The sequence below is a fragment of the Dromaius novaehollandiae genome, chromosome 3 (genome assembly GCF_036370855.1).
Source record: "Dromaius novaehollandiae isolate bDroNov1 chromosome 3, bDroNov1.hap1, whole genome shotgun sequence".
In the NCBI taxonomy this organism is placed as follows: domain Eukaryota; kingdom Metazoa; phylum Chordata; class Aves; order Casuariiformes; family Dromaiidae; genus Dromaius; species Dromaius novaehollandiae.
In genome coordinates this window covers 22,832,363-22,854,851 of record NC_088100.1, presented here as the reverse complement: position 1 = coordinate 22,854,851, position 22,489 = coordinate 22,832,363, and the positions used below count along the sequence as shown (strand labels likewise).

Here is a 22,489-nt window from a genome sequence, read left to right as displayed (position 1 = left end):
GCAGTGAATTTATTTTTATACAACCTCCTTCACAGAAAATATGGAAAATTGCTTTGCAGTGAGTCATCTGTCAGCTAAAGAACTGAAAGTCTTCTAGTGATATTTAAAGAGAGAAAGTAGCTCAGAGCTGACAGAGTTCAAGACAGGAAAGGAATCAGAAATGAAAGCGAGGGCCTGCAACCCTGAGAAAATAGAGGCAACGACTGGTAGGGGGAGGAGTGATGAGAAAGCCAAACAAGTTGAAAATGTCAGAGGTAGTTCAGGAGGATTTGCAGATCATTTGGAAACCAAGATTTGGGCTTCAGGTGCCTCTGCTGCATTATTTCAGTGTGAGTCTGGGAAAGATTCTTTGACTTCATGACAATGGGCTAAACCCAGGTAAATGAGAGAATCAGGCTCAGTACATTAAGAGGAATTTAGAAACATGCAGGTGAAGGTTGAGGGAAGGATAAATGGCTTTGCTTTCTAGAGCAAGACATTAGAACAGTGCTGGGGTCTGTGATATTTAAATGTGTGAGGATTTTGTTAGACCATAAAAGAGGGAATTTCAGTTAATTAGACACAAAGTTATTATAGGCATAAATAAGGATTTCAGCAGCAGTGCAGTAGAAGTGAAGATGGATTCTGGCAGTCTTCCCTTGCTAGTGACAGGAAGGCTTGCACTGAAAAGTGACTGTGTGGAGGAGAGGAAGCCAGTTCAGGGTCAGGAATGACTTAAGAATTCTGCCTTTGCATACAGTGATAAGATCTGAATAAAGAAGCATGAAAGCTGACTCAGAAAGTGAGAAGGACTTCTCTCCCTTGATATTTGAGCCTTTTGAAGAATTAACTAGTAAGGAAATTATAAAGTAGCAAGGGAATGGCAGAACTAAGGCAGTTAGAAAGATCAGAGATTACTAGCCAAGGTCGATGATGCTGTGGATGCTTTCCCCATAAAGTTGATGTCCAAAGCTGAGCTAGCAGGAAGATGTCCCAAAGGAAGATGATGTTTGGGAAGGGGAAAGGAGACAAATCAGAAGCAGATGCCTGGTGGTTTTAAGGCACACTGCTATTGTGGAGGTATGCATCAAGGTTTTATTGTAAAGTGCATTTTGCCTTCTTGTGTGCTTGGTCAAGTCTACCAACTGGTATTGTGGGCCTCTAGGGAGAACTCTCATCCCATGTCTCTCAGCCTGGGTAGCTCTGCCCATGTTTTTTGCCCTGGGGATTCTTTTGAACTCACTCTCTCTGTTGCGCTGTTATGTGCGTTAAGAAAGTAAATATGATGTAAAGTACCTAGCACAAAGGAAAGTACAGTCTTTATCGAAAGCAAAAGGGAAGAGAGCTTGTCTGCTTGGTGCATTCAGAAAAATTTGCTTTGACACTGTAGTACTGAAAGGCATTTTAAGCATAGAAGTTTAGAGGCACTCAGACATCCAAGAATTTGAAGGCAGTAATATTTCATTGTATGCAGTTCCAAAATGCTTGTTAAAGGTCTTCTTATTTACAACTATTGTGTCTCTCTTGAATCTGCAGAGGAGGAGTATCAAGGACAAACCAAGAGAAAGCGCATTCGAAGGAAGAAACAAAAGAACAATTTGCAAAACCCTAGCAATTTACATGGAGAGCAAACAGAATCTGGAATTCAAGAGACTCTTTTGCAAGATAATTTACAGCTACAGCAGATAGACAGTCCCAAAATAAGCAAAAACAAAAAGAGGAAAATGAAAAAAAGGCGACAAAAGGAAAAAATGAGAGCAGCTGGCTTACTAACAAAAACTACTGGTGTGGATTTTACATATCAGCCTGACAAAAACAACAGTGAAGAAGGAGCAGACTTTAAAGACATAGATGAAAAGGCAGATAACATTCTGGACTTCTTACAGGCAACACAACAAATTTATTTTGCTGACAGTACGTACCACTCTTGCTCCTTTCTATTCATGAGCAATACAACTTAGAAGAAATAGATGTATTCTTATTATTCGTGTAGAATAGATCAAATCTATTAGGGAAAATGTCTTTGTTGAACTTGTTAAGGGAACAGATGTTCAGCATTTGTCCCATTTTTAGGTCTCTACATGAATACATATCAGCATAAAAAAAAGTGATCCTAATCTCTTTGCTTCTCCTTCTTTGAAAATATAGATAATACTGCTTTCTCACTTTTAAAACATTCCAGTGCATTTTGGGTAAATGTAGTGGTTAAAATGGACCAAATTTTTTTCCTCTACAAGCAAATATCCAGAAGGATTATTTGCTTTCAAAAAAACTTCAGGAGGGCAAAAGCAGTTCTAAACTACTTCCATGCTTTCTTTCTCTGGACCAACCTATTTTTCAAAAAAATAAAAAGATCCTGCTTTTCAAAAAATTCTCTATTTCAGGAGGAGATTTATTTGTGATATCTAAGGAAATTCAGATAGACAGCATCCAAGAGGAAAGGTGAAGATACACTTTCCCAATGCTAACAGTATTAGCATAAAGAGCATGTGGACAAGACAAATGTGGACGGTTGTTCATTGTGCATCCCATGGCACTTAAAGGATTACATGAATGTTATCCATAATGACCTATTAAATGCTCATTCTTGCTGCTAAGATCAGGGAAATTACTACTGTTGTAGTTAAAGATGTTTCTTCCATTGCCTTCCTAAAAAGCTGTTCTTATGGTGCTTATGTCATAAATGCCTTTCAGAGATAATGATGTTTTAATGATAAGTATAGTAATTATCTGTACATATACAAAACTGTGTTGGTATCATCTAGAATTAAGTACATTTTCTTAAAGGCAAATTAGTGTTTTCTTTAATTGCACAGAGCGTAGCTTTAAAATGATAACTATCGTGTAAAACTGGGAAAAAAGCAGTAAAAACCTTTCAAAATACATGGCCTTGACTGTCTTGATGGAGCTGAATGAAGAATATTAAACACCTTGCCTACCTGTTTATCTTAATTCAGAACTGTCAGTCCCTGTCCTGTAGAATTTATCTTTAGACTACTGCATTACTTTAAGAACCCTATTAAGGTAACATAGGTTTTTCATGTTAATTTTTCTCAAGATTTATAGATAAAATTTTCTTTGCTTACTGTTAAAATATTTCTGCTGTGTTAGGTCTTCCTACGAAGTCTAGCATCCAGAAGTCGACATCTTTTAATGGCTAAAGTATTTTCATCACCAAAAATAAGAATTTTACTATTTCAGTATATGTCAAAGCAAGTGTAAACTAAACGACTTGCATTTGTGTTAATTTAATTCCAGAGTAACTGAGTAAAATTGTAAACTAAGTTAGCAGTGCTGCCATTAATACATGAGCCAGAACAGAAACCTGGTCTATTGTCCATAGCTGCATTGCCTGTAGAATTGTTTAGCTGCCCTGCTTCCCTGGCTGTCGTGTTCAAGTTTTAGCAGTGACTGACAGACTGACAAGCCCCGGTTTCAAACCCACAGATTAAAAAGTTAAGCTAATGAAGGCCTTGAGATCCACAGAGATAAATTCTCAGGTAAAAGCAAATTCACCTGCAGATGAGGTGTCACATCCATGAATCAGAGTGTGACTAACTTTCTTGTTAGGCAAATCCTACTTTACATATATAAATCTGACATTGTGCTGTTCGCCTTGTCTAGTTGAGTGAATTTAGCACTCATTTATTAGATGAAATTGGAAGCCATTGCTTTAACAGCATTTGCAAATGGTCACGCTGGATTTTGTACTTGTGTACTTCTTGTACTTATGTAAGAAAGCTGAATTGGGAATAACCTATTCTTATCGTTTGCTAATAAAAAAACAGAAGAATGCAACTTTAAAGGTAGTCTGGTTAAAGGGACAGACTATTCATTGTTACTAGAATGGAAGAATGAAGCTGTAAAAACAATAGTTTGTCCTTTTCTGCTGTATTGCGTACTCTAATATACAGATTTTAAATAAAAACATAAAAGTACAATATTGAGATAATTGGATGCCTCAGAAATGCTTTGTGGTAGTTCCCTACAGTTGTTCTGTCTCCATGTGCATGTGCATTTTTGTAATAAACAGTATATAGGAAACAGTGCTTTGGCTACAATACAGATTCTTCATCATACCTTCTTCCTGTACTAATCTTAAAGACTTAGATCTCTATCATCTTCCTATTGCATTCCTGTTGTTATGAACCCAATTGTCCCTTATACTTTCTGTATTTGGTATTTTCTCCTCTTTTCAGTGTTTTAATATCTAGCAGAAAATGGGAGGAACAGACTGCCCTTTAGTATGTGGTGCTTGGTTATAAGTTGTCTTAAAAAGAAAGGTACTGTCTTCGAAAAGAAAGCATCATTAGGAAAATTCTCCATGCTCACTGAATATTTTTAATCTATTTTCCAATTGTTTGTCTAGATAAATCAGAATGCACAGATCCAGCTGTAAATTCAGCAACTGTCCAAGAGCTTTTACAATATCTTGAATCTCGCAACATGGCTTCTTCAGATGTGACTCTTCTACATGAACTGAAATCCCTTGTATTGCTACAGGATATTGAGAGATTGAAGAATGCTTTGCAACAATTCCAAGAACATTCCCTGATGCCTCCTGGTATATACCATTCACTCATATTCTTTCACTGATGTTCTTTTCTATGTTGATTAAAATTCAGATTGTCCACAGTTTTTTGTATAGGAGATTGGAAAGCCGTCAATAGTTATATAGTGGTAAAAGCATGATTGTACAAAATTTGAAAGTGTAATTCCCTGCAGAATACAGTAATTTGTCCCTTTTCCCCTTTTTTTCTTTCTATCAATACAGCAACTTTTCATACTCTTCAGGAACTGCTGAGTAGAAGATGATTGAGGTTCTTAAAACACAATATTTCTTTAATTCTTAATTGTTTTAAGATTCAAACAAGTTTAAAACATTTTTTCTCTTTTTCTCTAGAAATTTCTCTAGAACTCTCTAGATTTTTTCATTTTAAATCACTGCAGTGAAGTTGTAAATCTTGGAGATTTCACTTACCCAGTTTAGGTTTAATTTTAAATGCACAAGCATCAATAATCCCATTATTTCATTTTTATTTAGCCACCTACTTGGGTTCTTTAACACCTAAACTTCACATGCTAATGTTTAATTACAGTTTTGTTTAACTTAAAGTTACTAAAAAAAATTGTTCAATATGTAAAAATTTTAGAGTTACTGCTTATAATGAATATAATGATGATGTTATTTATGAAAAGAGAAATTATTCTCTTACTATATTTATTTCTTTGAGTCCCAATAATTTTAATAGAATTCCTTCTTGGATAGTTACTAGTTTCTCAAATGAGGGCAGGATCAGCATGGGGTCCATGGAAGGCATAATAAATCATTTTTTTCTGAGCAGTCATCATTTAAAAAGTCATTGTTAATTGTTATTAGTACATTTGTCAGCATCAGCCAAATTTACAAAATGTGCTGAATATTCTTACATCCCGAAGAATTTAATGAGATTTGAGAGCATTTGCTATTGGACAAGAGAATCTCAACCATTTGAGGTAGTTTTCTAAGTCTTTTGAAAAGTAATGACTCATCTTATCCAAATCCACTGAATACAGTAGGAATTCTGTAGGTTTTACAGCGTTTGGATAAGCTTCTCTGTTTACTTCTATGTAGTGGAAATAGGAAGTTGAGGAGGGAAAAGAAAATCAGAAGCAAATTAGAAACAAATCCATGCAAATAGCGAGATTTGCTGATGTATCTATTTGTCACTTCAAAAAGCAGAAAACAGCTTTGAGTTATTTTTTTGAATTCATTTGATGTTTCTGCCGATATAGCCTGAAATTGTTTACTCTTCCAGTTAATTTTTCTGCTAGTGACTTTTGTCAGTGAGGGCTTAATTCTAATCTCATACATGTTGTAATTTAGTTGATTGGATATTCATGAGGTACAACAACGTAAGTAAGAGAAAAATAGTATTGCGAATTATTAAAGGATAAATAAACACCTGGTATATATTAATTTGATTCAGCAAAGTTTAACAATACTTTTAGTTTTAATTGAGGAATTTCATTAAAAGTGAATCTAGTGGTCTGAATTTTTTTTTTCAGTAGACTTTTATTTATTCATTTATTTCTTCTACCTTGGCTCAATAATACTTGTCTTGCCAAATTTTTTTAAATTTTATATTTCATTCACAATGAACAGGTGATAAAAGTAGACCAGCTTCCTTAGTTAATTTTAAAACTTTCTGTCTCAGCAAATTCAAGTTCTTATAGAAATAGTTAGGGCTGTTCATGAACATAAGAATGTACAGTACATCATAGTAACTGCAGTTTTATTCCAAGTTCATATGATTATCTTGCCTTTTTTTCTGTTTTTGTTTGTTTATTTTTTACTGGGATGTGATCTCCTAGAAGAAAAGGTCATTCCTTATTAACACGATGAAAAGAAAATTTTTCTTAGTATTAGCAAGGTATTTTATTTTTTCAAACCAACCCCTTTTATTTCCTGTACTTCAAGAAGCAATATGTTAACCCTTTTTCCTGTGGTTATGATTCAACTTAAGATGCCCGCAGCAAATGAGTAGTAGTATGTTCTATATTTTGTTCTGTTTCGTCTTTAAATCAAGCAAAGAAAGACTAGAAAAAAGCAGTGAGAAAGGATCCATCCTTTTTATATAGACACTTATTCTCCATTAGTAAACTTTATGAAGTAAAGACACAATTATATATTTTTACTCCCTTATAGAGATAATAGTAGTCTAAAGCTATTATACTTTGTAGTATGTTGTTGTTATCATTATATAGTTTACTATATATTATATAACTTGGTTACTTTTCACAGACTCTTTAGATGATGGGCTGCCCAAGGTCTACAGACCTCAAGTTGAAAACCACTGGTTCAAAACCATGTTTGGGAGTTTCCATATTTGGGTATGAAGGATATTCATACCTCCCCACATGTTATTCAGATTTGAAATTATGGTTCAGCCAAGAGAAGAAATAAAAAAGGAAGAAAAAGCAAATTTATATTTTATTTTAACCTCTTAGATCTTAAGATATGCAGCAATTCTGAAGAAAGTTAAAGAAGATTGGTGGTAGGGTCTGTAAAAATTTTGCAGAAAGGGGAAATTGCTAAGCAGAATGAAACAGAAAAGTTGTTAACATTAAGGTATTATCTTTACTCCTTCTTATAAAGTGAGAAAGCACACTGAAAAAGAGAAGAAGAATCTCTGTGATTAAGAGATGCCGGTTGACCTATCTTGTTGTCATCCTCCATCGCATAAATGGAGACTGCATAGAATCTAAATAAGTACCTTGTACTTTAGCAGTCATACAAAACTGAGGTTGGTCAACAAGTTTTGTTTGAAAAAGGCCATTTTTCTGAAGTGTCTGTGTTCTCAGATTTAAAAAAAAAAATCACATTACTGTTTCCTTTTGTTTTGAATTCTTTAATGACAGATACTTACTTCTACCTAAAGTTTTCTATAAACCCAGGGAAGAGATGGTTTAGAAATCAAATGGACACACATTTCTAGTGATAGGACTTTGACTGATCTCTGTCAGAAAGCAGGTGGCCATTTCTGAAAAGGAGGCCAAACTCTTTCATGATCCTTCACAGTGCAGTGGGGGGGGGGGGGGGGGAAGCTGTGACTGGAGGTAAAGCTTCCATTTTCTGGTTGGAAACTAGCTTTTGAAAGAAGGGCTACTTAATTCTCATTTCACATCAATTATTAAAGCATAGGTGATCACCTAATTTAAAAAAAAAGTCATTATCTCCAAATTTATGAATTCGTTCGGTTTCTACTCATCAGTTTCATTCTCTTATCTGTTAACATTTTCCCTTTGTTGGTGAGTATCAAGTATAAAATATACTCTTCTCCTGTTGCCTAGGAAATTATCACTCACAGAATAGCTAGAAACTACTTTTAACAGGCTTTTTTTGGAGAATTGTCCTTTATATATGTCTCCTTCATGTGGAGAGTCTATTTTGCAGACCACAAGAAGTAATACAGTTACTGCATGCTGACAATACCCAGGCTGGATACACAGAGACTCTAAAATAGTCAAAAATAATAATTGTTTTGAATGAGCATTCAAAGAAAATTAAAGGGGAAATCTCTACTAGAACAATATCCTAGAATCATCTTTAATGTCACATTAAGTGATAAGTACTGTGGAAATTCCTATTGTTAAAAATAAAGGTAAATAGGTAATCTCTGAGTTAGGGCAAAAGCTGTGGCATTTTGGGGCTTTCATGCAGCTGTCTATATGTGATTTAGCACAAGAGGATTTGTTCTTAACTGGAGCTTCTAGGTGCTACTATAACATAAATAGTAATGTCTGAAACCACTGTCCAGACAGAAAGAAATGGAGGAGATTGCACTCTTTTAGCCTTACCCATATGGCCATGTCATTTCATTCTCCTCTTTTCTGAATTATTGAATAATAAATTATGACATTCCACAATATAGGACCAACAGGGGATCTCAGACAAACAACTGACCTCCTACAAAATCTGCGCCTGTTTATCTAGGAATTAATGTATTAGTCATCAAGCTCCAATTTCTGTGTTGTTTTTATGAAATGCTTCTACCAAATGGAAACAGATGTTCAAACAACTGTTTTTCTTTAATGTTCAGAAATGTCATAGAGATATTTCAGGAAGAATTTGTTTTCTTCATTTCAGATCATATCAAGATAGTCTCTTCTCTGTTTCTGTACTGGATTACAGATATCCTTCCTGTGGGGAACAGGAAATAAACCCTTGCCTGTGTCCATATGTGCAGGGTTAAAATGTGATATACAAACTCTTAACCAAGTAACAATTGTTCAGGAAGAGCAGTGTCAATGTACATGCTACACATTCAGGTAAATGAATTGTTTTTCATTGTTACAAACTGCAGAAGACAGTAAATAAGATAAAACTGCATGTGATTTTTGTGCTTGGTTGGTCAAGAACATGCATATGTTATATGGCCCCAGTCTGTAGTTGGATCAGTATGTTTATTTCCCTTTAGGATAAAGGCATTAGCTGGAATAATTAATATGTATCAAAAGTATTATAAGAAGTTGATTTATTTAATTTATATGTTTACAAATGGATAGCTCCTTTCTGGAAGTTTTATTTCCTGACTTTTCTTGTTTATCTCATACACATTTTTGTTTTTCAGGTAAACAGATATTTTTGTATTTAAACGGAAGCAAAAATACATCTGAGGATTGTATTTTTGCTGAACAAACTGCTAAATTATGGAAATAGATAAATTTCTATATCTGGGTCATGTAGGTACTCTTTGAAATTATATAGGAAATTGGATAGCATTTTCAGGACTATTCCATTGTACTGTGCATTGTAATTTCCCAAGTGTAAGTCAAAAAGTTTAGAAAAAGTGGGCTGGTTCTGACTTTGTAGAACTTCACTGACTAGTTCTGACTAGTAGAACTTCACTGACTACAGAATTATGGGACCAAGTTCTCTCACAGTCCTTCTGTGCCTAAATTTATTCATCTGTAGATTATACAATAAATAATATCCACAGTTATAACATGTTTGGGAGTTTTTTAAGAAAAAGTGCTTTGTAAGCAAGGTATTCTTGTCTCAGCTGAGTCATTCACCATATAGGTGATACAGAGCAAGCCATTTCTTATCTTATTGTCTTAGTTTCCTCATCAGTAGAATAAGAACAGTGTATTTATCTCTTCTAGCATGTGCTTGGAGAGATATTACTGGGAAGTACTATGTAAATACTGGAAGTTATTTACTTATTTTAATACTTCTTTTTATTACATTGCCTGATATTTCCTATTGCAAGGCATTGTTTATAGTGATGCTCAAGTATAGATAATAGAAAAACAACCATACCTCTTTCTCATTAAGTTGAAAAAATTAAAAGGGGTCCAGTATGTCACAGGATTGCAGGTTCAGGAAAAATGGTCTCATCCCTAAGGCAGCTGCATGCAGCCCTGGAGAACTTCAGTTAGGTCTGTATCTGATAGGAAAGATATTTAAACCAGACTCTGCAAGGGGGGAACTAATAGTCTTCTCCTTGTTTTAATGTTCCTGACTTCCTGACATTTACTCACCCAATTGTAGCTGTGGCTTTTCACTGAGACGCTGTGTGCCTCAGTCCCACATCTGTAGAATGGAGAAAATACTGCTTCAGTGTGTGAAGCACCTAGATACTCTATTGACAGACCCCACAGGAAATTAATCACTTCATCCTCAGATTAAGGTTTGAATGTTGTGCAATAAATAAGGCTTAACAACCACACAAAAAGAATATATAGCAGCTCATTAAGTAAGCATCATCTATCCTGTACCGTGAATGTGAAAAAATAAATTAGATCATGTAATTAAAGACATTAGCATAAAATGTAAGAACAAAACAGGCCAAATTAAGATCGTACAAATGAATGCAGTTCCTGCAGTTCCTTATTTTTGAGTGATTTTGTTAAGGGATGTTATAAGGCTGCAGACTCCAGGACCTTGTGATTCCTCCTCAGTTGCTGGAGCCCAGCCCTGTGCATCTGGAGACCCGAAGGTCCCTCTGCCCCAGGAGAATGGACACAGCTGCTGCTTTCCTGTTTGCAGGTTCAGCAGCAGTAGAGCTGAGTGTGTATCTGAGAGAGGCACACAGAGAGGACACTTAACGTGGCCAGCGCCACAGACGGCCACAAACAGTATACTACCTTTAACAATATTCACATATAGCACTACCAGAACTCACATAAAACGTAAGTCTAGATAGCCAAATCCTGTTCCTTCTCTCCAGCTAGTTGGGATTGAAGTTCGCTAGTGAAAACACACGTGCCCTTACTATCTAGATGCACAAGCATACCCACATTTGCAGATCCTTTGAATAACGGGCTCTCAGCCTGTGTAATATGCATGCCTGGACCTCAGTCTCCTACTCGCCAGCTAATTACACATACACACCACACACATCAGATTAGGGGAAAACAGAAACATATTGGTCCTTTCAGTTGCTGGCACCCCAGGCACATGGCCTTCTGTCCCTATTCCCGTTTCTGGCACCACTGACACACAAGCCACTATTGCCCAAAGTCTGACTCCAGTTGCTGGCACTTAATTCATTTGCCCCACCCTCCCCCACCCCAGTTGCTGGCATCCAAGACATGCGGGCCCAATGACACTGTGGACCCTGCAGATGCTGACACTGAGACCTGACTTGCTGGCACCACAAGCACGTGGGCCGCTACCGCCTGAGGTCCGACTCCAGTTGCTGACATTTGATTCACTCATGCTAGTCTCTCCATTTGCTGGCACCTAGACCTTGCACCAATCACACATGGGGTAGAGAGTGAGATTAGATGGAAAGATAGTTAAGAAAGGATTAATAAGAAGATAGACGGTGGTGATCAGGCAGAGTGCTCAGTCAGACAAGCGTACTGACCAGCAGGAGCTTATGTGCAACCCGCCCCCTTTATCTTTCCTCCTCTCTATTTCCATCTGCCTTGTTTCTCCCCAATCCCCCCCTTTCCTCTCCCTTTAGCCTTTCCCCTAAGCATTGCTTAAGAAATTTTGCATAGTCCCACAGGCCCCCCTGAAGTATTCAAAAACCTCATGTTCATCTTGTTTCCCCCTTCTTAGCAGTTACAAGTCCAGATTGGCCATTTCCAAAGCTATGGCTGTAGTTTCTTAATGACTCATTAATTAGTGACTGGTTCCAGCTTGCTTGTCAGGTTTGTGTTTCTGTGCATTTTTTTATTGCTTTCCCTGTTACTTAGGATTCCCTTTGAACTGAAAAGTCCTTGATCTGCTAACCTTAATGAAGCAGATGCTCTCGCATTTCATATACCCTTACAGATTGGCTACATAACTTTAGTAATGCAATTTTAATATAAACTCAGGGATCTAGCTATTGCATAAGCAGTAACATAATAATTTATTGTCTTCGTTTTTAGCACTTATATACATTGAGCAAAGGGGCACTATTACCCAAGCATGCTAGGAAGGGAAACAGAATCCAAAAAGCCACTTGGTTCTTTACCATAGCAGGCAACAGTGGAGGAACTAGTCTATATTGTTGGTAGCACATACCAGTCCCTGTGCATACTAAAGTTAGATGGGGTACTTCCATTACTTCCTCCTCATTTATTACCTTCCTTAATTAATTGCATATAGTTCTGAGAGATATAGGTTACTCAGGGACTGGAAGAAGTTAAGATTTCCAATAGAAATAGATTCTTCATGGTGTGGAAAGCTTTTTTTTGTTCTTCTGATTTGAGAAATTATACATTAATGGTGATTAGACATTCTGATTTGAATGTCAGCTTGACTTTGTAGAATTAATAATCTGTAGGAATTTTAATGAACTGTTTACATTAGTAATATGTATAAGCAAGCTATAGTTGTGTTTTACATTATTACTACAATGCTGCGTCCTGTTTTAGGATACATAATGCAAAAAAATCTGTTATCTGAGGCTGAAGAGATCTTCACAAAAATAGAGAAGGAATGAATCTGTGGTTCAATTTCCTCTTTTCTGTTCCATCAAATGTAGGTTTATTTTCTTCACCTTCAAGATCTTTGCCAGTCTCCTCAGTCCACAATGCACAGATGATGATTCTCCCATCCCCTCAGCTTCGAGTACTAGCTTCCATTATCCATGATGCTGCCAAAAAGCTGGGCAACAGCTAGGTCAGTAGTGTGCTAAGACAACTGCCTGCTGTGCTGAATAATCTTGCCTTATTGTATCTGTATGCTCTCACATCATTCTGCCCAGTTTCTTATCTGTTTTCTCCTCCTTAGACTAGCAACAATTTGGTGCAGGTGTTGTGCTGGGCGCTGTACAAGCTCACAGTGGATTTCTAAAACATCTGAGGTGCAGGTGTGCTATGGTAATATAACAGACTAAATTATAATTAAGAATATTCTAGAACATTTTGTAAGCAAGACAGCTGGTAGTTAGAAACAGAAGAGTAATTTTGTATTGCTCAAATGGTTGGTCTACTAACACAGAGACCAGGTTTTCCCTAGTAGGTGCTGGCTACACTGGGGGCAGCATTCATCTGCAGCTTGCTGAGGAGAGCTTGGAGACTTGCAGGGCGGGATTAATTTCTCCAAACTTCAGATGTCTACAGTATAGAGGTTTTCATCTGAGCTGCTTACCGTAAGAACCTTTATAGTCATTGGGAGGAAATAATTGTAAAACCCAATATAACTGATAACATGTAAACATCTATTTTAGGATGAGAAGAATGGTACAATAGGAAAACTTGTTTCTTTACATTAAAGGAGCCACATTAAGGTCCACATTGCAGACATCTGGATCTTGTCAAAAAAATTCATTCACTGCATATGAGAAAAAGGCAGGAAGGTGCAATTCGGCTCTACAAAAGCACAGCCTTCAGCTGGTGCCTGCCTGGTAGTGACGTGCTCCTTCAATTTAGACAGCGTCCTGCTCCTTCCTTGGTCCTTTCATGCTCATGTTGGGAAGCCAGTGCCTGGCGTTAGTGAAAGGGAGGAGGAGAAGAGTAAGGAGCTGTTGTACAGCTATGCTTGGAACTGACCCAAAAAGTGTTGAGGAGGAGTTTTTCCTGCTTTTCCTCTCATAAGCTTTGTACGCTCATGTGCAAACTGCCCTCCATCATCTGTCTATCTGATAGGCTTATAAGCTGAGTAAAAGATTGCTGTATGATTTATTTCTCCTTTCAGTAACAATAATGAAGTGGAAGAGAATGTAAATGCACAGGGAAGAAGTAACCATTGCTAGGAGCATCAAGCTGATTATCCATTACCTATCCTTTAGATAGTGAATCAATAGCAAATTTAGGATTGAATAATAGGGGTCATCACCAAACTCTGTAGACATAATTATAGCTGTTTGATCAGTATCTGAACACATTGGGAATTTAAAATGAAGGTCATGTTCAAATCTGATTGGAATTCAGGAAGAGCATCTTAGCTTATCACCATTACCGTAGTGCTGGATTCTATTTACATTGGTAAACAGTTTAAAATACTTGACATATTATTCAATTAAATGTGAGATTGCTAACTGACAGACCAAAGTGCGTTGATTTTTCCAGACACATTAAGCTAAGTACATAGCACAGTGTTTCATTAGCTTGCCTGTTTAACCCTTTCACATTAATCCAATTACCCAGTATAAAATTAATGTGTAAAATATTAAATAATTTTAAACTTCTAAATTAAAAGGCATTGCAAGAATGTATTCCTCTTGATAGTTTCTGACATATTATTGTGTGATTTACAGCTCTGCTGTGAATCACATTGTTAATCAGAAGGCAAATGTCATTCAGAAAGTTTCTTTCTCTGTACTCACTCAGTAAACTGATAGATTCATAGAGGGTAAAGCTAAAAAGGACATGAGATTATCTTCTCTGACCTCATCTAGATCCCAGGTCATAAATTTTCCTGTTACTTCAGGATGAAGCCCCATATTTGAATTTGACAAAAGCACAATTTGTGGTTTAGGCTAAAGAATGTCTTCTGCAGAGACATACAAGCTTGATTTAAAGACATGAGGAAATGAGGACTTAGCCCCTTCCCTGCTCATTTATTCCAGGACTCTATTACTCTCACTGGTAGAAATATTTTTTTCTTTTGAATTTGTCTAGATTTATCTTTCAGCCATTTGTTCTTGGTATGCTTTTCTTCCCTAGATTAAGTAGTCCCTCACTAACCAGTATTTTCTGCCTGTGAAAGTATTTGAACAGTATAGTCAATGTATGGAACAATCTGCTTTTTGATAAGCTAAACAGATCTCTCTCTTCAAGTTATTTGCTTTAAGGCATTTTCTCTAGCCTTCAAATTGTTTTTGTGGCTCTCTTCTACATCCTCTCCAGCTTTTTTTTTTTCTTTTACACTATTTAGAAAGCAAGTGTGCTGGCACTGCACATAGCACTTCATTTAAAATTTTAGCAGTGCCAGCGTTCCTACTCACTACTCCATTGTTTATGAGTCCATGGATTGCATTAACACTTTCTGCCATAAGATTGTGTTGGGAGCCCATATGGAGTTATTTGTTGTAGCGGACAAGTACTCATAGGCAGTTTTGAGATTTATCACTGTCCAGGATATAGTCCCCAGTTATGTACTTCTGGTTCCTAGATGTCTGACTTTCTATTTGACCGTGTTAACATTAATTTTCTTTGACTATGTCTAGATTAGTAAATGATGGACTGTTTTGTCTGCCCATACTGCTTTCATTAGTATCTACTATCTGCTAATCTTGATGTCATTTGCAAATTTTATCACCAATGATTATATATCTACTTACAGATCATTAATAAAAATCCTGAACAGAGTCTAGTACTAATTTTTGGGATCCAAAGAGAAACAGTATCATTCAGTGATGATTTCCTATCGATACTTCCTTTTTAAAAGCTGTCACCTAGCTGATTCCTAGTGTATTTAAAATATACTTTATTGTCTTATATAGGTTTTTCTTTTAATCATAAAGTCATGTGGCACTAAGTTAGTAAATTCACAAGAGAGTAACACCACAAGGTATAATGATTGTCTGCTGCTGTCCACAAGTACTTCTTCAGTCTTTTACAAGAACAAACATTATTTTTTTCAGATAAAAATAAGAGTCCAAACTAAATACACCCTGTACAGAAAACTATAAAACTGTGTTTGTAAAATATGTTTAAAGGGGAAGCAGAATATTTGAAAGGTGTTCACAATAAATAGCCTTTCAACTCTGTCTTATGTGTTTATTTTCAATTTGCTGCTCTGCAGGGAATGGTTTCTGTTAGTTAAGAATGTTTATTCTGAAAGATTCCTTGTTTTCAAACATCAAAGGAAAATTTGTATTTGTTTATTTTCATGCAAGATGTGATCCATATCTTTAATTCTGTCACCAAAATGTGATATAGTCTTATGTTTCAAATATTCTCTGTCTTCAAAAAGACAATCCCATGAAGGTGTCTATCACGTATGTTATCTGTTGTGTTATATTTCTTCCAGCTGGTAGGTTAGAGAAGATCCTTGAGATAAGCATATTCACTACCAATGAAAAATAATGGTTTGAGACCTACAAATTTGCTTAGGAAGTTGCATTCACAGTTTTATAGTGCAGCATGCAAATTTTCAAGTTATTACACAAGCAGTTCTCTGAACAGATATCCAGGACACAGCACATACCCATTAATTCTCAGTATTAGCATTAAATATCTAAACATTTTCTAAACCCTGAGCCATTGTTAGTGTGAGAATTCATCAGATATTCAGGCATCTAACTCTGAACATCTTTAGGCTCTAAAATTCTACTACTCACTGAGTGCCAGCTGGCAGAAGAGAGAAGGTGGTAGCATGAATCAAAATGCAGGCAGCATTAGTATTTTTTGTTGGAGCTAGTAAGGGCAGAGCAGAAGTCCTAATTGCTTACTGTCCAGAAAGGAAGAGAAACAGATTCTCGGGAGGATCCTTGTATCAAAGCAACTTGTGGGATTCCCACTTCAGTGCAGTTATTCATCACACACATCATTTCCTTTAGTCAGGATTGTGTCACAGTCTGTCCCCAAAGCTGCAGGAGGTGCTGCAAAGGAGTAATAACAGTGAAGCAGTGCAGTAGCCAACAAAGTCACAGCAGGGCTAGTTATTGTGGGAACTGAACATGAAACAAAAAGCATTTTTAAACAACTTATAACTGGAAGTATCCATTCCTGTACCACCTGCAGAAGCCCTCAATTAGAAGGCAGAAGAGAAATCTGAAATGTTTCATAGCAAAAATAGTAAAAGGAAAAAACTCAAAGAGAAGAGACATTTGCAGAAATATATATTGATCTATTTTCTTAATGTGAATTGAACTGGTAAACTCAGTCTTGCAGCTTTGGTTGAGGAAAGTCTAATTGCCTTAGCCATAATCTGACCTGTGGCTGTATAAGCCCCACTCATAAAAATACGAAGTGTACAGCCTCCCACTCCCAGAGTCTGATTCTGTTCTAATGCAGAACATGGTTTGTAGGATTCCAGGAGATTTTTAGCTTTTCCCTACACTAAAGGCTTTAGGAAAAAATCAGTGCTTCTGTCAAAATGCCCTGGGAGCATTCCTTCTTTCAATCTGGTTCCCTTATGCATAAGCAAAACCCATCGAAGTTAGATATCAAGCCAAAACCACTTCAGTTGTATTTGTCAGGGCACTTTAGACACAAATAATTAGGTCACTGCTGTATTTGTAGAAGTCCCATGCCCATGCACTTTCTCCATAAGTCGCAAGACCTTGCCCTGTAGCACGTGTAAGGGAGGTCAGCCCTCTTTCACCAAGTGAAATGCAATCCCAGACTACCCCACAGGTGCAGTAGGTGAATCTGAACATGGACAGGTCCTGGGAAGCAGAATGCAACAGCAACTTATTGGGGTGATGTGGGCAGGGGGGATGGAAAGATGGGTCTATGCATATGTGCATGTAATAACTATTCCCTTGTAGGCTGCATTTGTGATTCCCAGACCTGCTTTGCTCTGTGCTGAACAGCATTCTTGTGGATAACCTGAGACTTGCACTTTCACATGAAAGTGGTAGGAAACCTAGGAGGTAAAAGTCATAAAGATGAGATGGTATTGGGCAGGTATCTCTAAGAAGAGAGAGCAGGATAATTGGTCTTTGGAATAATAACTAAGACCCCTCCCTGTCAATGTTGCTTGCAGCTCCAGTTGTCCGAGGCTGACCCAAATCACAGGAATTACTGGTATTCTGAAATAATAGAAGCTTTGTACTGCAGGTTCTTGCACAACATTTTCTTTGTTTGAAGCCATCCAAAGAAGTCTGAAAAAAAACTGTATAAAACCACAAAAACCATAAAAATAACTTTTAGAAATCCATACTAGGCTACCTTCTTTTTTGAGCCCCCAAATCATTGTTGTTCTGTGTCCAGGACTAAGCAAATCATCCAAAAACCAATCCAGGAAAAACAATCTACACAAGGTTTCTGTTCCTTCTCTTCTCTGGGTTCAAATGAATCCATGGATCTAGATATTATTGCAGTGCAGGAAATCATGTACTTGCATTGCCATTATGCCCTGTACGGTGTAATCATTCCCCTTCCCAAATCTGGCAGTCTGTGCTTGCAAGCAAGAATCATTACAACTAAGCATTCTGCTCTACAGTATATCCTAAGGCAGCAGAAGTAACTGTGATCCAACTCAAGAGTGTTGTGCACCAGGATACTAACTGTAAAACTGGCAACGTTGCTTCAATGCAGAGACTTCCTCTAGACGCCTACAACAAGACAAATGGCTTTATCAGTACACAGCCATTCAGCGCTGTGTTGCAGTTGGGAAGAAATTAAAACAGAAATTTCCAGCTATCTTTATTAAGCAATTTTACAGCTGTCTTTTTGAGATGAACGCATCCTCCCTTTCTTGTGCTTTGCATTTTTATCACGATTGGCAATACTTTTTCACAGTGCTACACTGAGAGTAGCCTTCCACTGAGTTTTTAATGCTCACAAGATCAGTGCTTCTTGCTATAGGGGGCCAAGTAAAGGAGGTTCTCTGTAATCTTTATCAATTGTACTCTTCTTTTAGATCAATGTAAAAAACAAATCATCTCTGGTAGGGAAAGACTTTTGTATGAAAGTTCATAGGAATGAATTGATATGTATCTCTTGGAAAGTCTTTGTAGAACTTATGAGAAGGGCAGCTTTCAGCCAGCAGCTCATCAACGCTGTTCCTCCTAAACTGAGCCGTGGGCTAGTCTTTGAAGTGATGGGATCCAAGGAATGAAGCAGTGTGTTTCTCAGTTCCTGAGTCTTTAGCTCAAATGAGTGGGAATCCATGAATGTGTTTCTCCAGTTGGAGTGGGTTTCCCAAAAGCTGGTCAGAGCTAAATTTTAAGTTGAAGCAGCCAGGTCATTTGCACCCCCTGGCTATTGTAGTGCCTGGACTCCAGTATCCAAATATAATTAACACAAAAACTTCACATAAGTGACAGGAAGAACCAAAATCTTGTAACTGTCACAATGCTTAGCTAGTAGTACCACCTAGCTATCAGGAGAAAGCTCTAAGGTTACTATATTTATGCAGTTTGCTTCAAGGTGGGATGGTTTGATCGTAACAGCTAATTCACAGAGACGCCTTGCACTGAAAGCAATCTCTCAGCTTCAAGACTGGAGAAGTCAGTGTCACAACTTTCTTCTGTTCAACCTGTAAAAAATGTGCCGAGGAGAACCATGTCTGATAATGAATGAAGATTTTGTTGACAAGGTTGTGATGTAGCAAGGAGATAAAAATCTCAAAGGAGTAACTTTTTCCTTTGTAGCTTGGGGGAATATCCTTATGCATTTCTTGCTTTGGAGAAGGAGTACAGGAACACTGCCATAAGCTTTCTCTGTAACTCTGAGTGGGGAATGAAAATTCCAACAGTTTATATTCCAAAAACTCCATTTGTCTACAGATCTGAGGAGCCTGTGAAAAAGTTGGTGAGAATACAATAACATGAGAGGGAAGAAGGAGTGTAGAGAAAGTGAGGAAGCAGGAGTGAGAAAAGTAAAGGGGCACTTAGGACTTGAAGAGTCCTGTTTACTCATTCTTCATAAATAAACTTTTCCTACTTTTGGTTACACTTTTTGCCATTTCCTGTATCTATTTCAAGTCTGCTATATCATTTTGGAGATGAGAGGTCCAAAACTGCACACACTATTAAAAATATAGGTTCACTATGCATTTACACAGTGTGCTTTGCTTTATTGTCTAATCCTTTCCATATAATTTTATTTACTTTTTTGACCCCTTACTCAATATTGAGCTGACATTTTCTTTCCTGAATGGTCATAATCAGCTTCTGTAAACATTAGGTATTTAAAGTGAAGACTGCTTTTTCCTGTGTGCACCACTTTCCAAAACCTACATGGAATTTCATCTGTCATTTTATCACACAGTTATTCAGGGTGTCCTACTCTAGCTCTTCAGTCAGCTTTTAGTTTCAGTTCTTGTAACCATCAATCTCTGTTCCCTCACTATTCATGAGGGAATCCAGATCATTTTCCAGACCATTTAGGCATTTGCTCAACAGCACAGATCCCAGTACAAATTGCCACAGCATTCGATTGATGATTTCCTTGCAGCGTGAATACTGTCCATTCCTGTTTTTTATTTCGTGTCTTTTTATTGCTTATTCATTCAGATGAGGATCTTTCTTCTTAAACCATGAGACTCCACTTTTTAAAAGCTTTTGTAAGGGACATTTTCGAATGATTTTTGAATATCCAAGTAGACTTTAGCACACCTTGTCCACTTATTCCTTGATTCCTCAGAGAACGGCAGTAGGCTTGTGAAGTATGACTTCCCTTTACAGCAGCTTAATTGACTGTTTCCCAGTATAATTTTCCATGTGTCTGCTCATTCTGTTCTGTAGAATAGTTCTGCTGCTTTGCTGAACAAGAACATAAGGTTCATCAGTCTGTAATTCCTCAGATCACCCCAGGAATCCCTTATAAAAATCAGCCTTTTTGCCACCTTCTAGTCCTCTGATACTGGGACAATTCTAAGTGAGAGGTTACACACCACAGGTAGTAGTTCTGCTATTTCATCCTTCAGTCGCTTTAGAGCTCTTAGGTGAATACCATCTGGTCCCAGTGATTTGTTATTGTTGTGTCATGGGAAATATAATCTCTGAAGAGAACTCAATAGTAAGTGCAGTGCATCATGCTCAAGTGCAAATATTCACTATTCTTCCCTCATGTTTGCTTTCCACTAGTAGGTAATTTAAATTCTGCTTTAATCATTTCTGCTTGGCCTTACACTAAGACAGCCACAGCAGTTAATCAGAATAAAGACTGCCTAATGAAAAACTAAACATTATAGAAATGCTACTTTTTGATTAATATATTTGTCATGCTTTATTTACCTCATAGATTGTTTTGCCCTCTGCTTAAGTCAATGAAAGAATCTTTCAGTGTTCAGCTAGACAGTTCACAACGTAAGAAATGTACCTTTGCACAGGATGATGCCTAAAAATGCCTTACTGATTATGTTAAATGATCACAACTGTGCTGGCCATGTGCATGTCTTAATAAGGGATTAGAACATTTAAATAGGAATACAGATAGTAATGAATGAGAACCATATATAATTGACAATGTGAAGGCTATCACAAGGAAACAAAACAAGTGAATGTGTCAGAAAGTGTACAAGAATCAAAATAGTTCCACTACAGCTATGCAATTTAATTTAAAGCTTCAAAGCATTTTCTATCATACTTAGAAGGCTTCAGTAAGTTATATGTTACTATATTGTAGTTTAAAGTCTTAAAAGAGAATTAACAGACCTTATGTATTTTGGTTGGACTAATTCATTAGCCTGTTGCATTGGAAATATACAGCATACAGCAGAATTGATTCAGGCCTGGATATCTGCAAGGATGGATTGAAGCATTTACATTTTCTGAATTGGAAACCGCTTGTGGGTGTTACAGATCTAGGTGTCTATTATTGCCAAATGTAAGTAATTATCCTAACAGACTGCTAAAGAAGATTTAAGAGGAATGATTTAGAATTTTTTCTCAGTGTTCGGATACATTTGCGTATGCAGTAATAACAATTGTAAATAAAATTCTACGTCCTGATAGTAGTTCCAGATTAATTTTAACAGTGATCACATAAAGAACAAGTTTCAGTCCTTCTGAAAAGAAGATTCTGCAGGCTTGTTTAGGAGGTGGAACAGATACTTTGGAAACTTTAAAGCTGGCATTTAAAAAAAAGCAACCTGTCTTTGTAGGATTCATGACTCATAATTTATAAAACCATATGGAATATACTAACCCACACTATTGGACTATCTAAAATTTTTGTTTGAAAAGAACAGAGATGTACCAGTAAAATGATTGACTGGAGTTGTGTGCTTCTGTTGTAAATCAGTGCTTTAGAATTGGAAATAAATCATGGTCTTGCTTTGAATGCATCCATATTCTTAGAATGCTTCCTTTCTCATTTCAGAGTTCTGGTACCCCAAATGTCATTACTGCATGTATTTTTTTGCAGTGTGGCTCTGCACTGAGATAAATATGTCCCTAACTAGGGAAAAGGAAGTTACAGATTATAGAATAGTGTATGTTAGGGTCTTTCTCATACATAAAATATAGCAGTTTTTCCCAAGCTCTCCAGTCATCCACAAGTGTCACAGAAGATCTCATGGCTCTCCAGCCTCAAGTGCCATAACCAAACACCTGCACTTCTGGAATTATATGTCAGAAAGCTGCTTCTGAAGGTGTTTTATTTGTGTGAATCACTGTGAAGATCTGGCATATCTGCAAGGGGTTGCAGTGTGGAACCTAGAGGAGGAGGAGAAGGAACTCTGCTGAGTAGTTGCATATGCACCTGTTCATATGCACCATTTTATTGATTAGAAAATTTCCCAGCAACAGTGTAAAACTATAGTGAATGATCTGTCCAGCTTTTTACAAACCAGTGGTTCAAATCCATAAAGCTTCAGGTTTCATGTGTACGTGCATTGGTTAGGTAACAACTCTGAACTGCAGGTCACTGTAGCTGTACACTGTGTATCAAGCTGCAGAGGATATCTGGGAAGCTATGATTTAACCTCTCATAGTCAGTGAAGCTCTGCAGATGGAGGGAGAGA

At 37.0% G+C, this 22,489-nt stretch overlaps 1 protein-coding gene across 12 annotated transcripts in view; it reads left to right on the top strand.

Annotated features, from left to right (window-relative positions):
- The window catches only part of ERICH1 (glutamate rich 1), a 100,499-nt gene that overhangs the window by 65,719 nt on the left and 12,291 nt on the right, over positions 1–22,489 (top strand). For 7 of the 12 annotated variants that reach the window (XM_064508529.1, XM_064508524.1, XM_064508528.1 and 4 more), the window contains 2 exons: positions 1,516–1,893; positions 4,349–4,543. In XM_064508529.1, coding sequence (XP_064364599.1) covers positions 1,516–1,893; positions 4,349–4,543 — 573 coding nt within the window. Of the gene's footprint in view, positions 1–1,515; positions 1,894–4,348; positions 4,544–8,608; positions 8,791–12,446; positions 12,584–22,489 lie in introns of all 12 variants that reach the window. The other 5 variants (XR_010388204.1, XR_010388203.1, XR_010388206.1 and 2 more) reach the window with 2 other exon arrangements.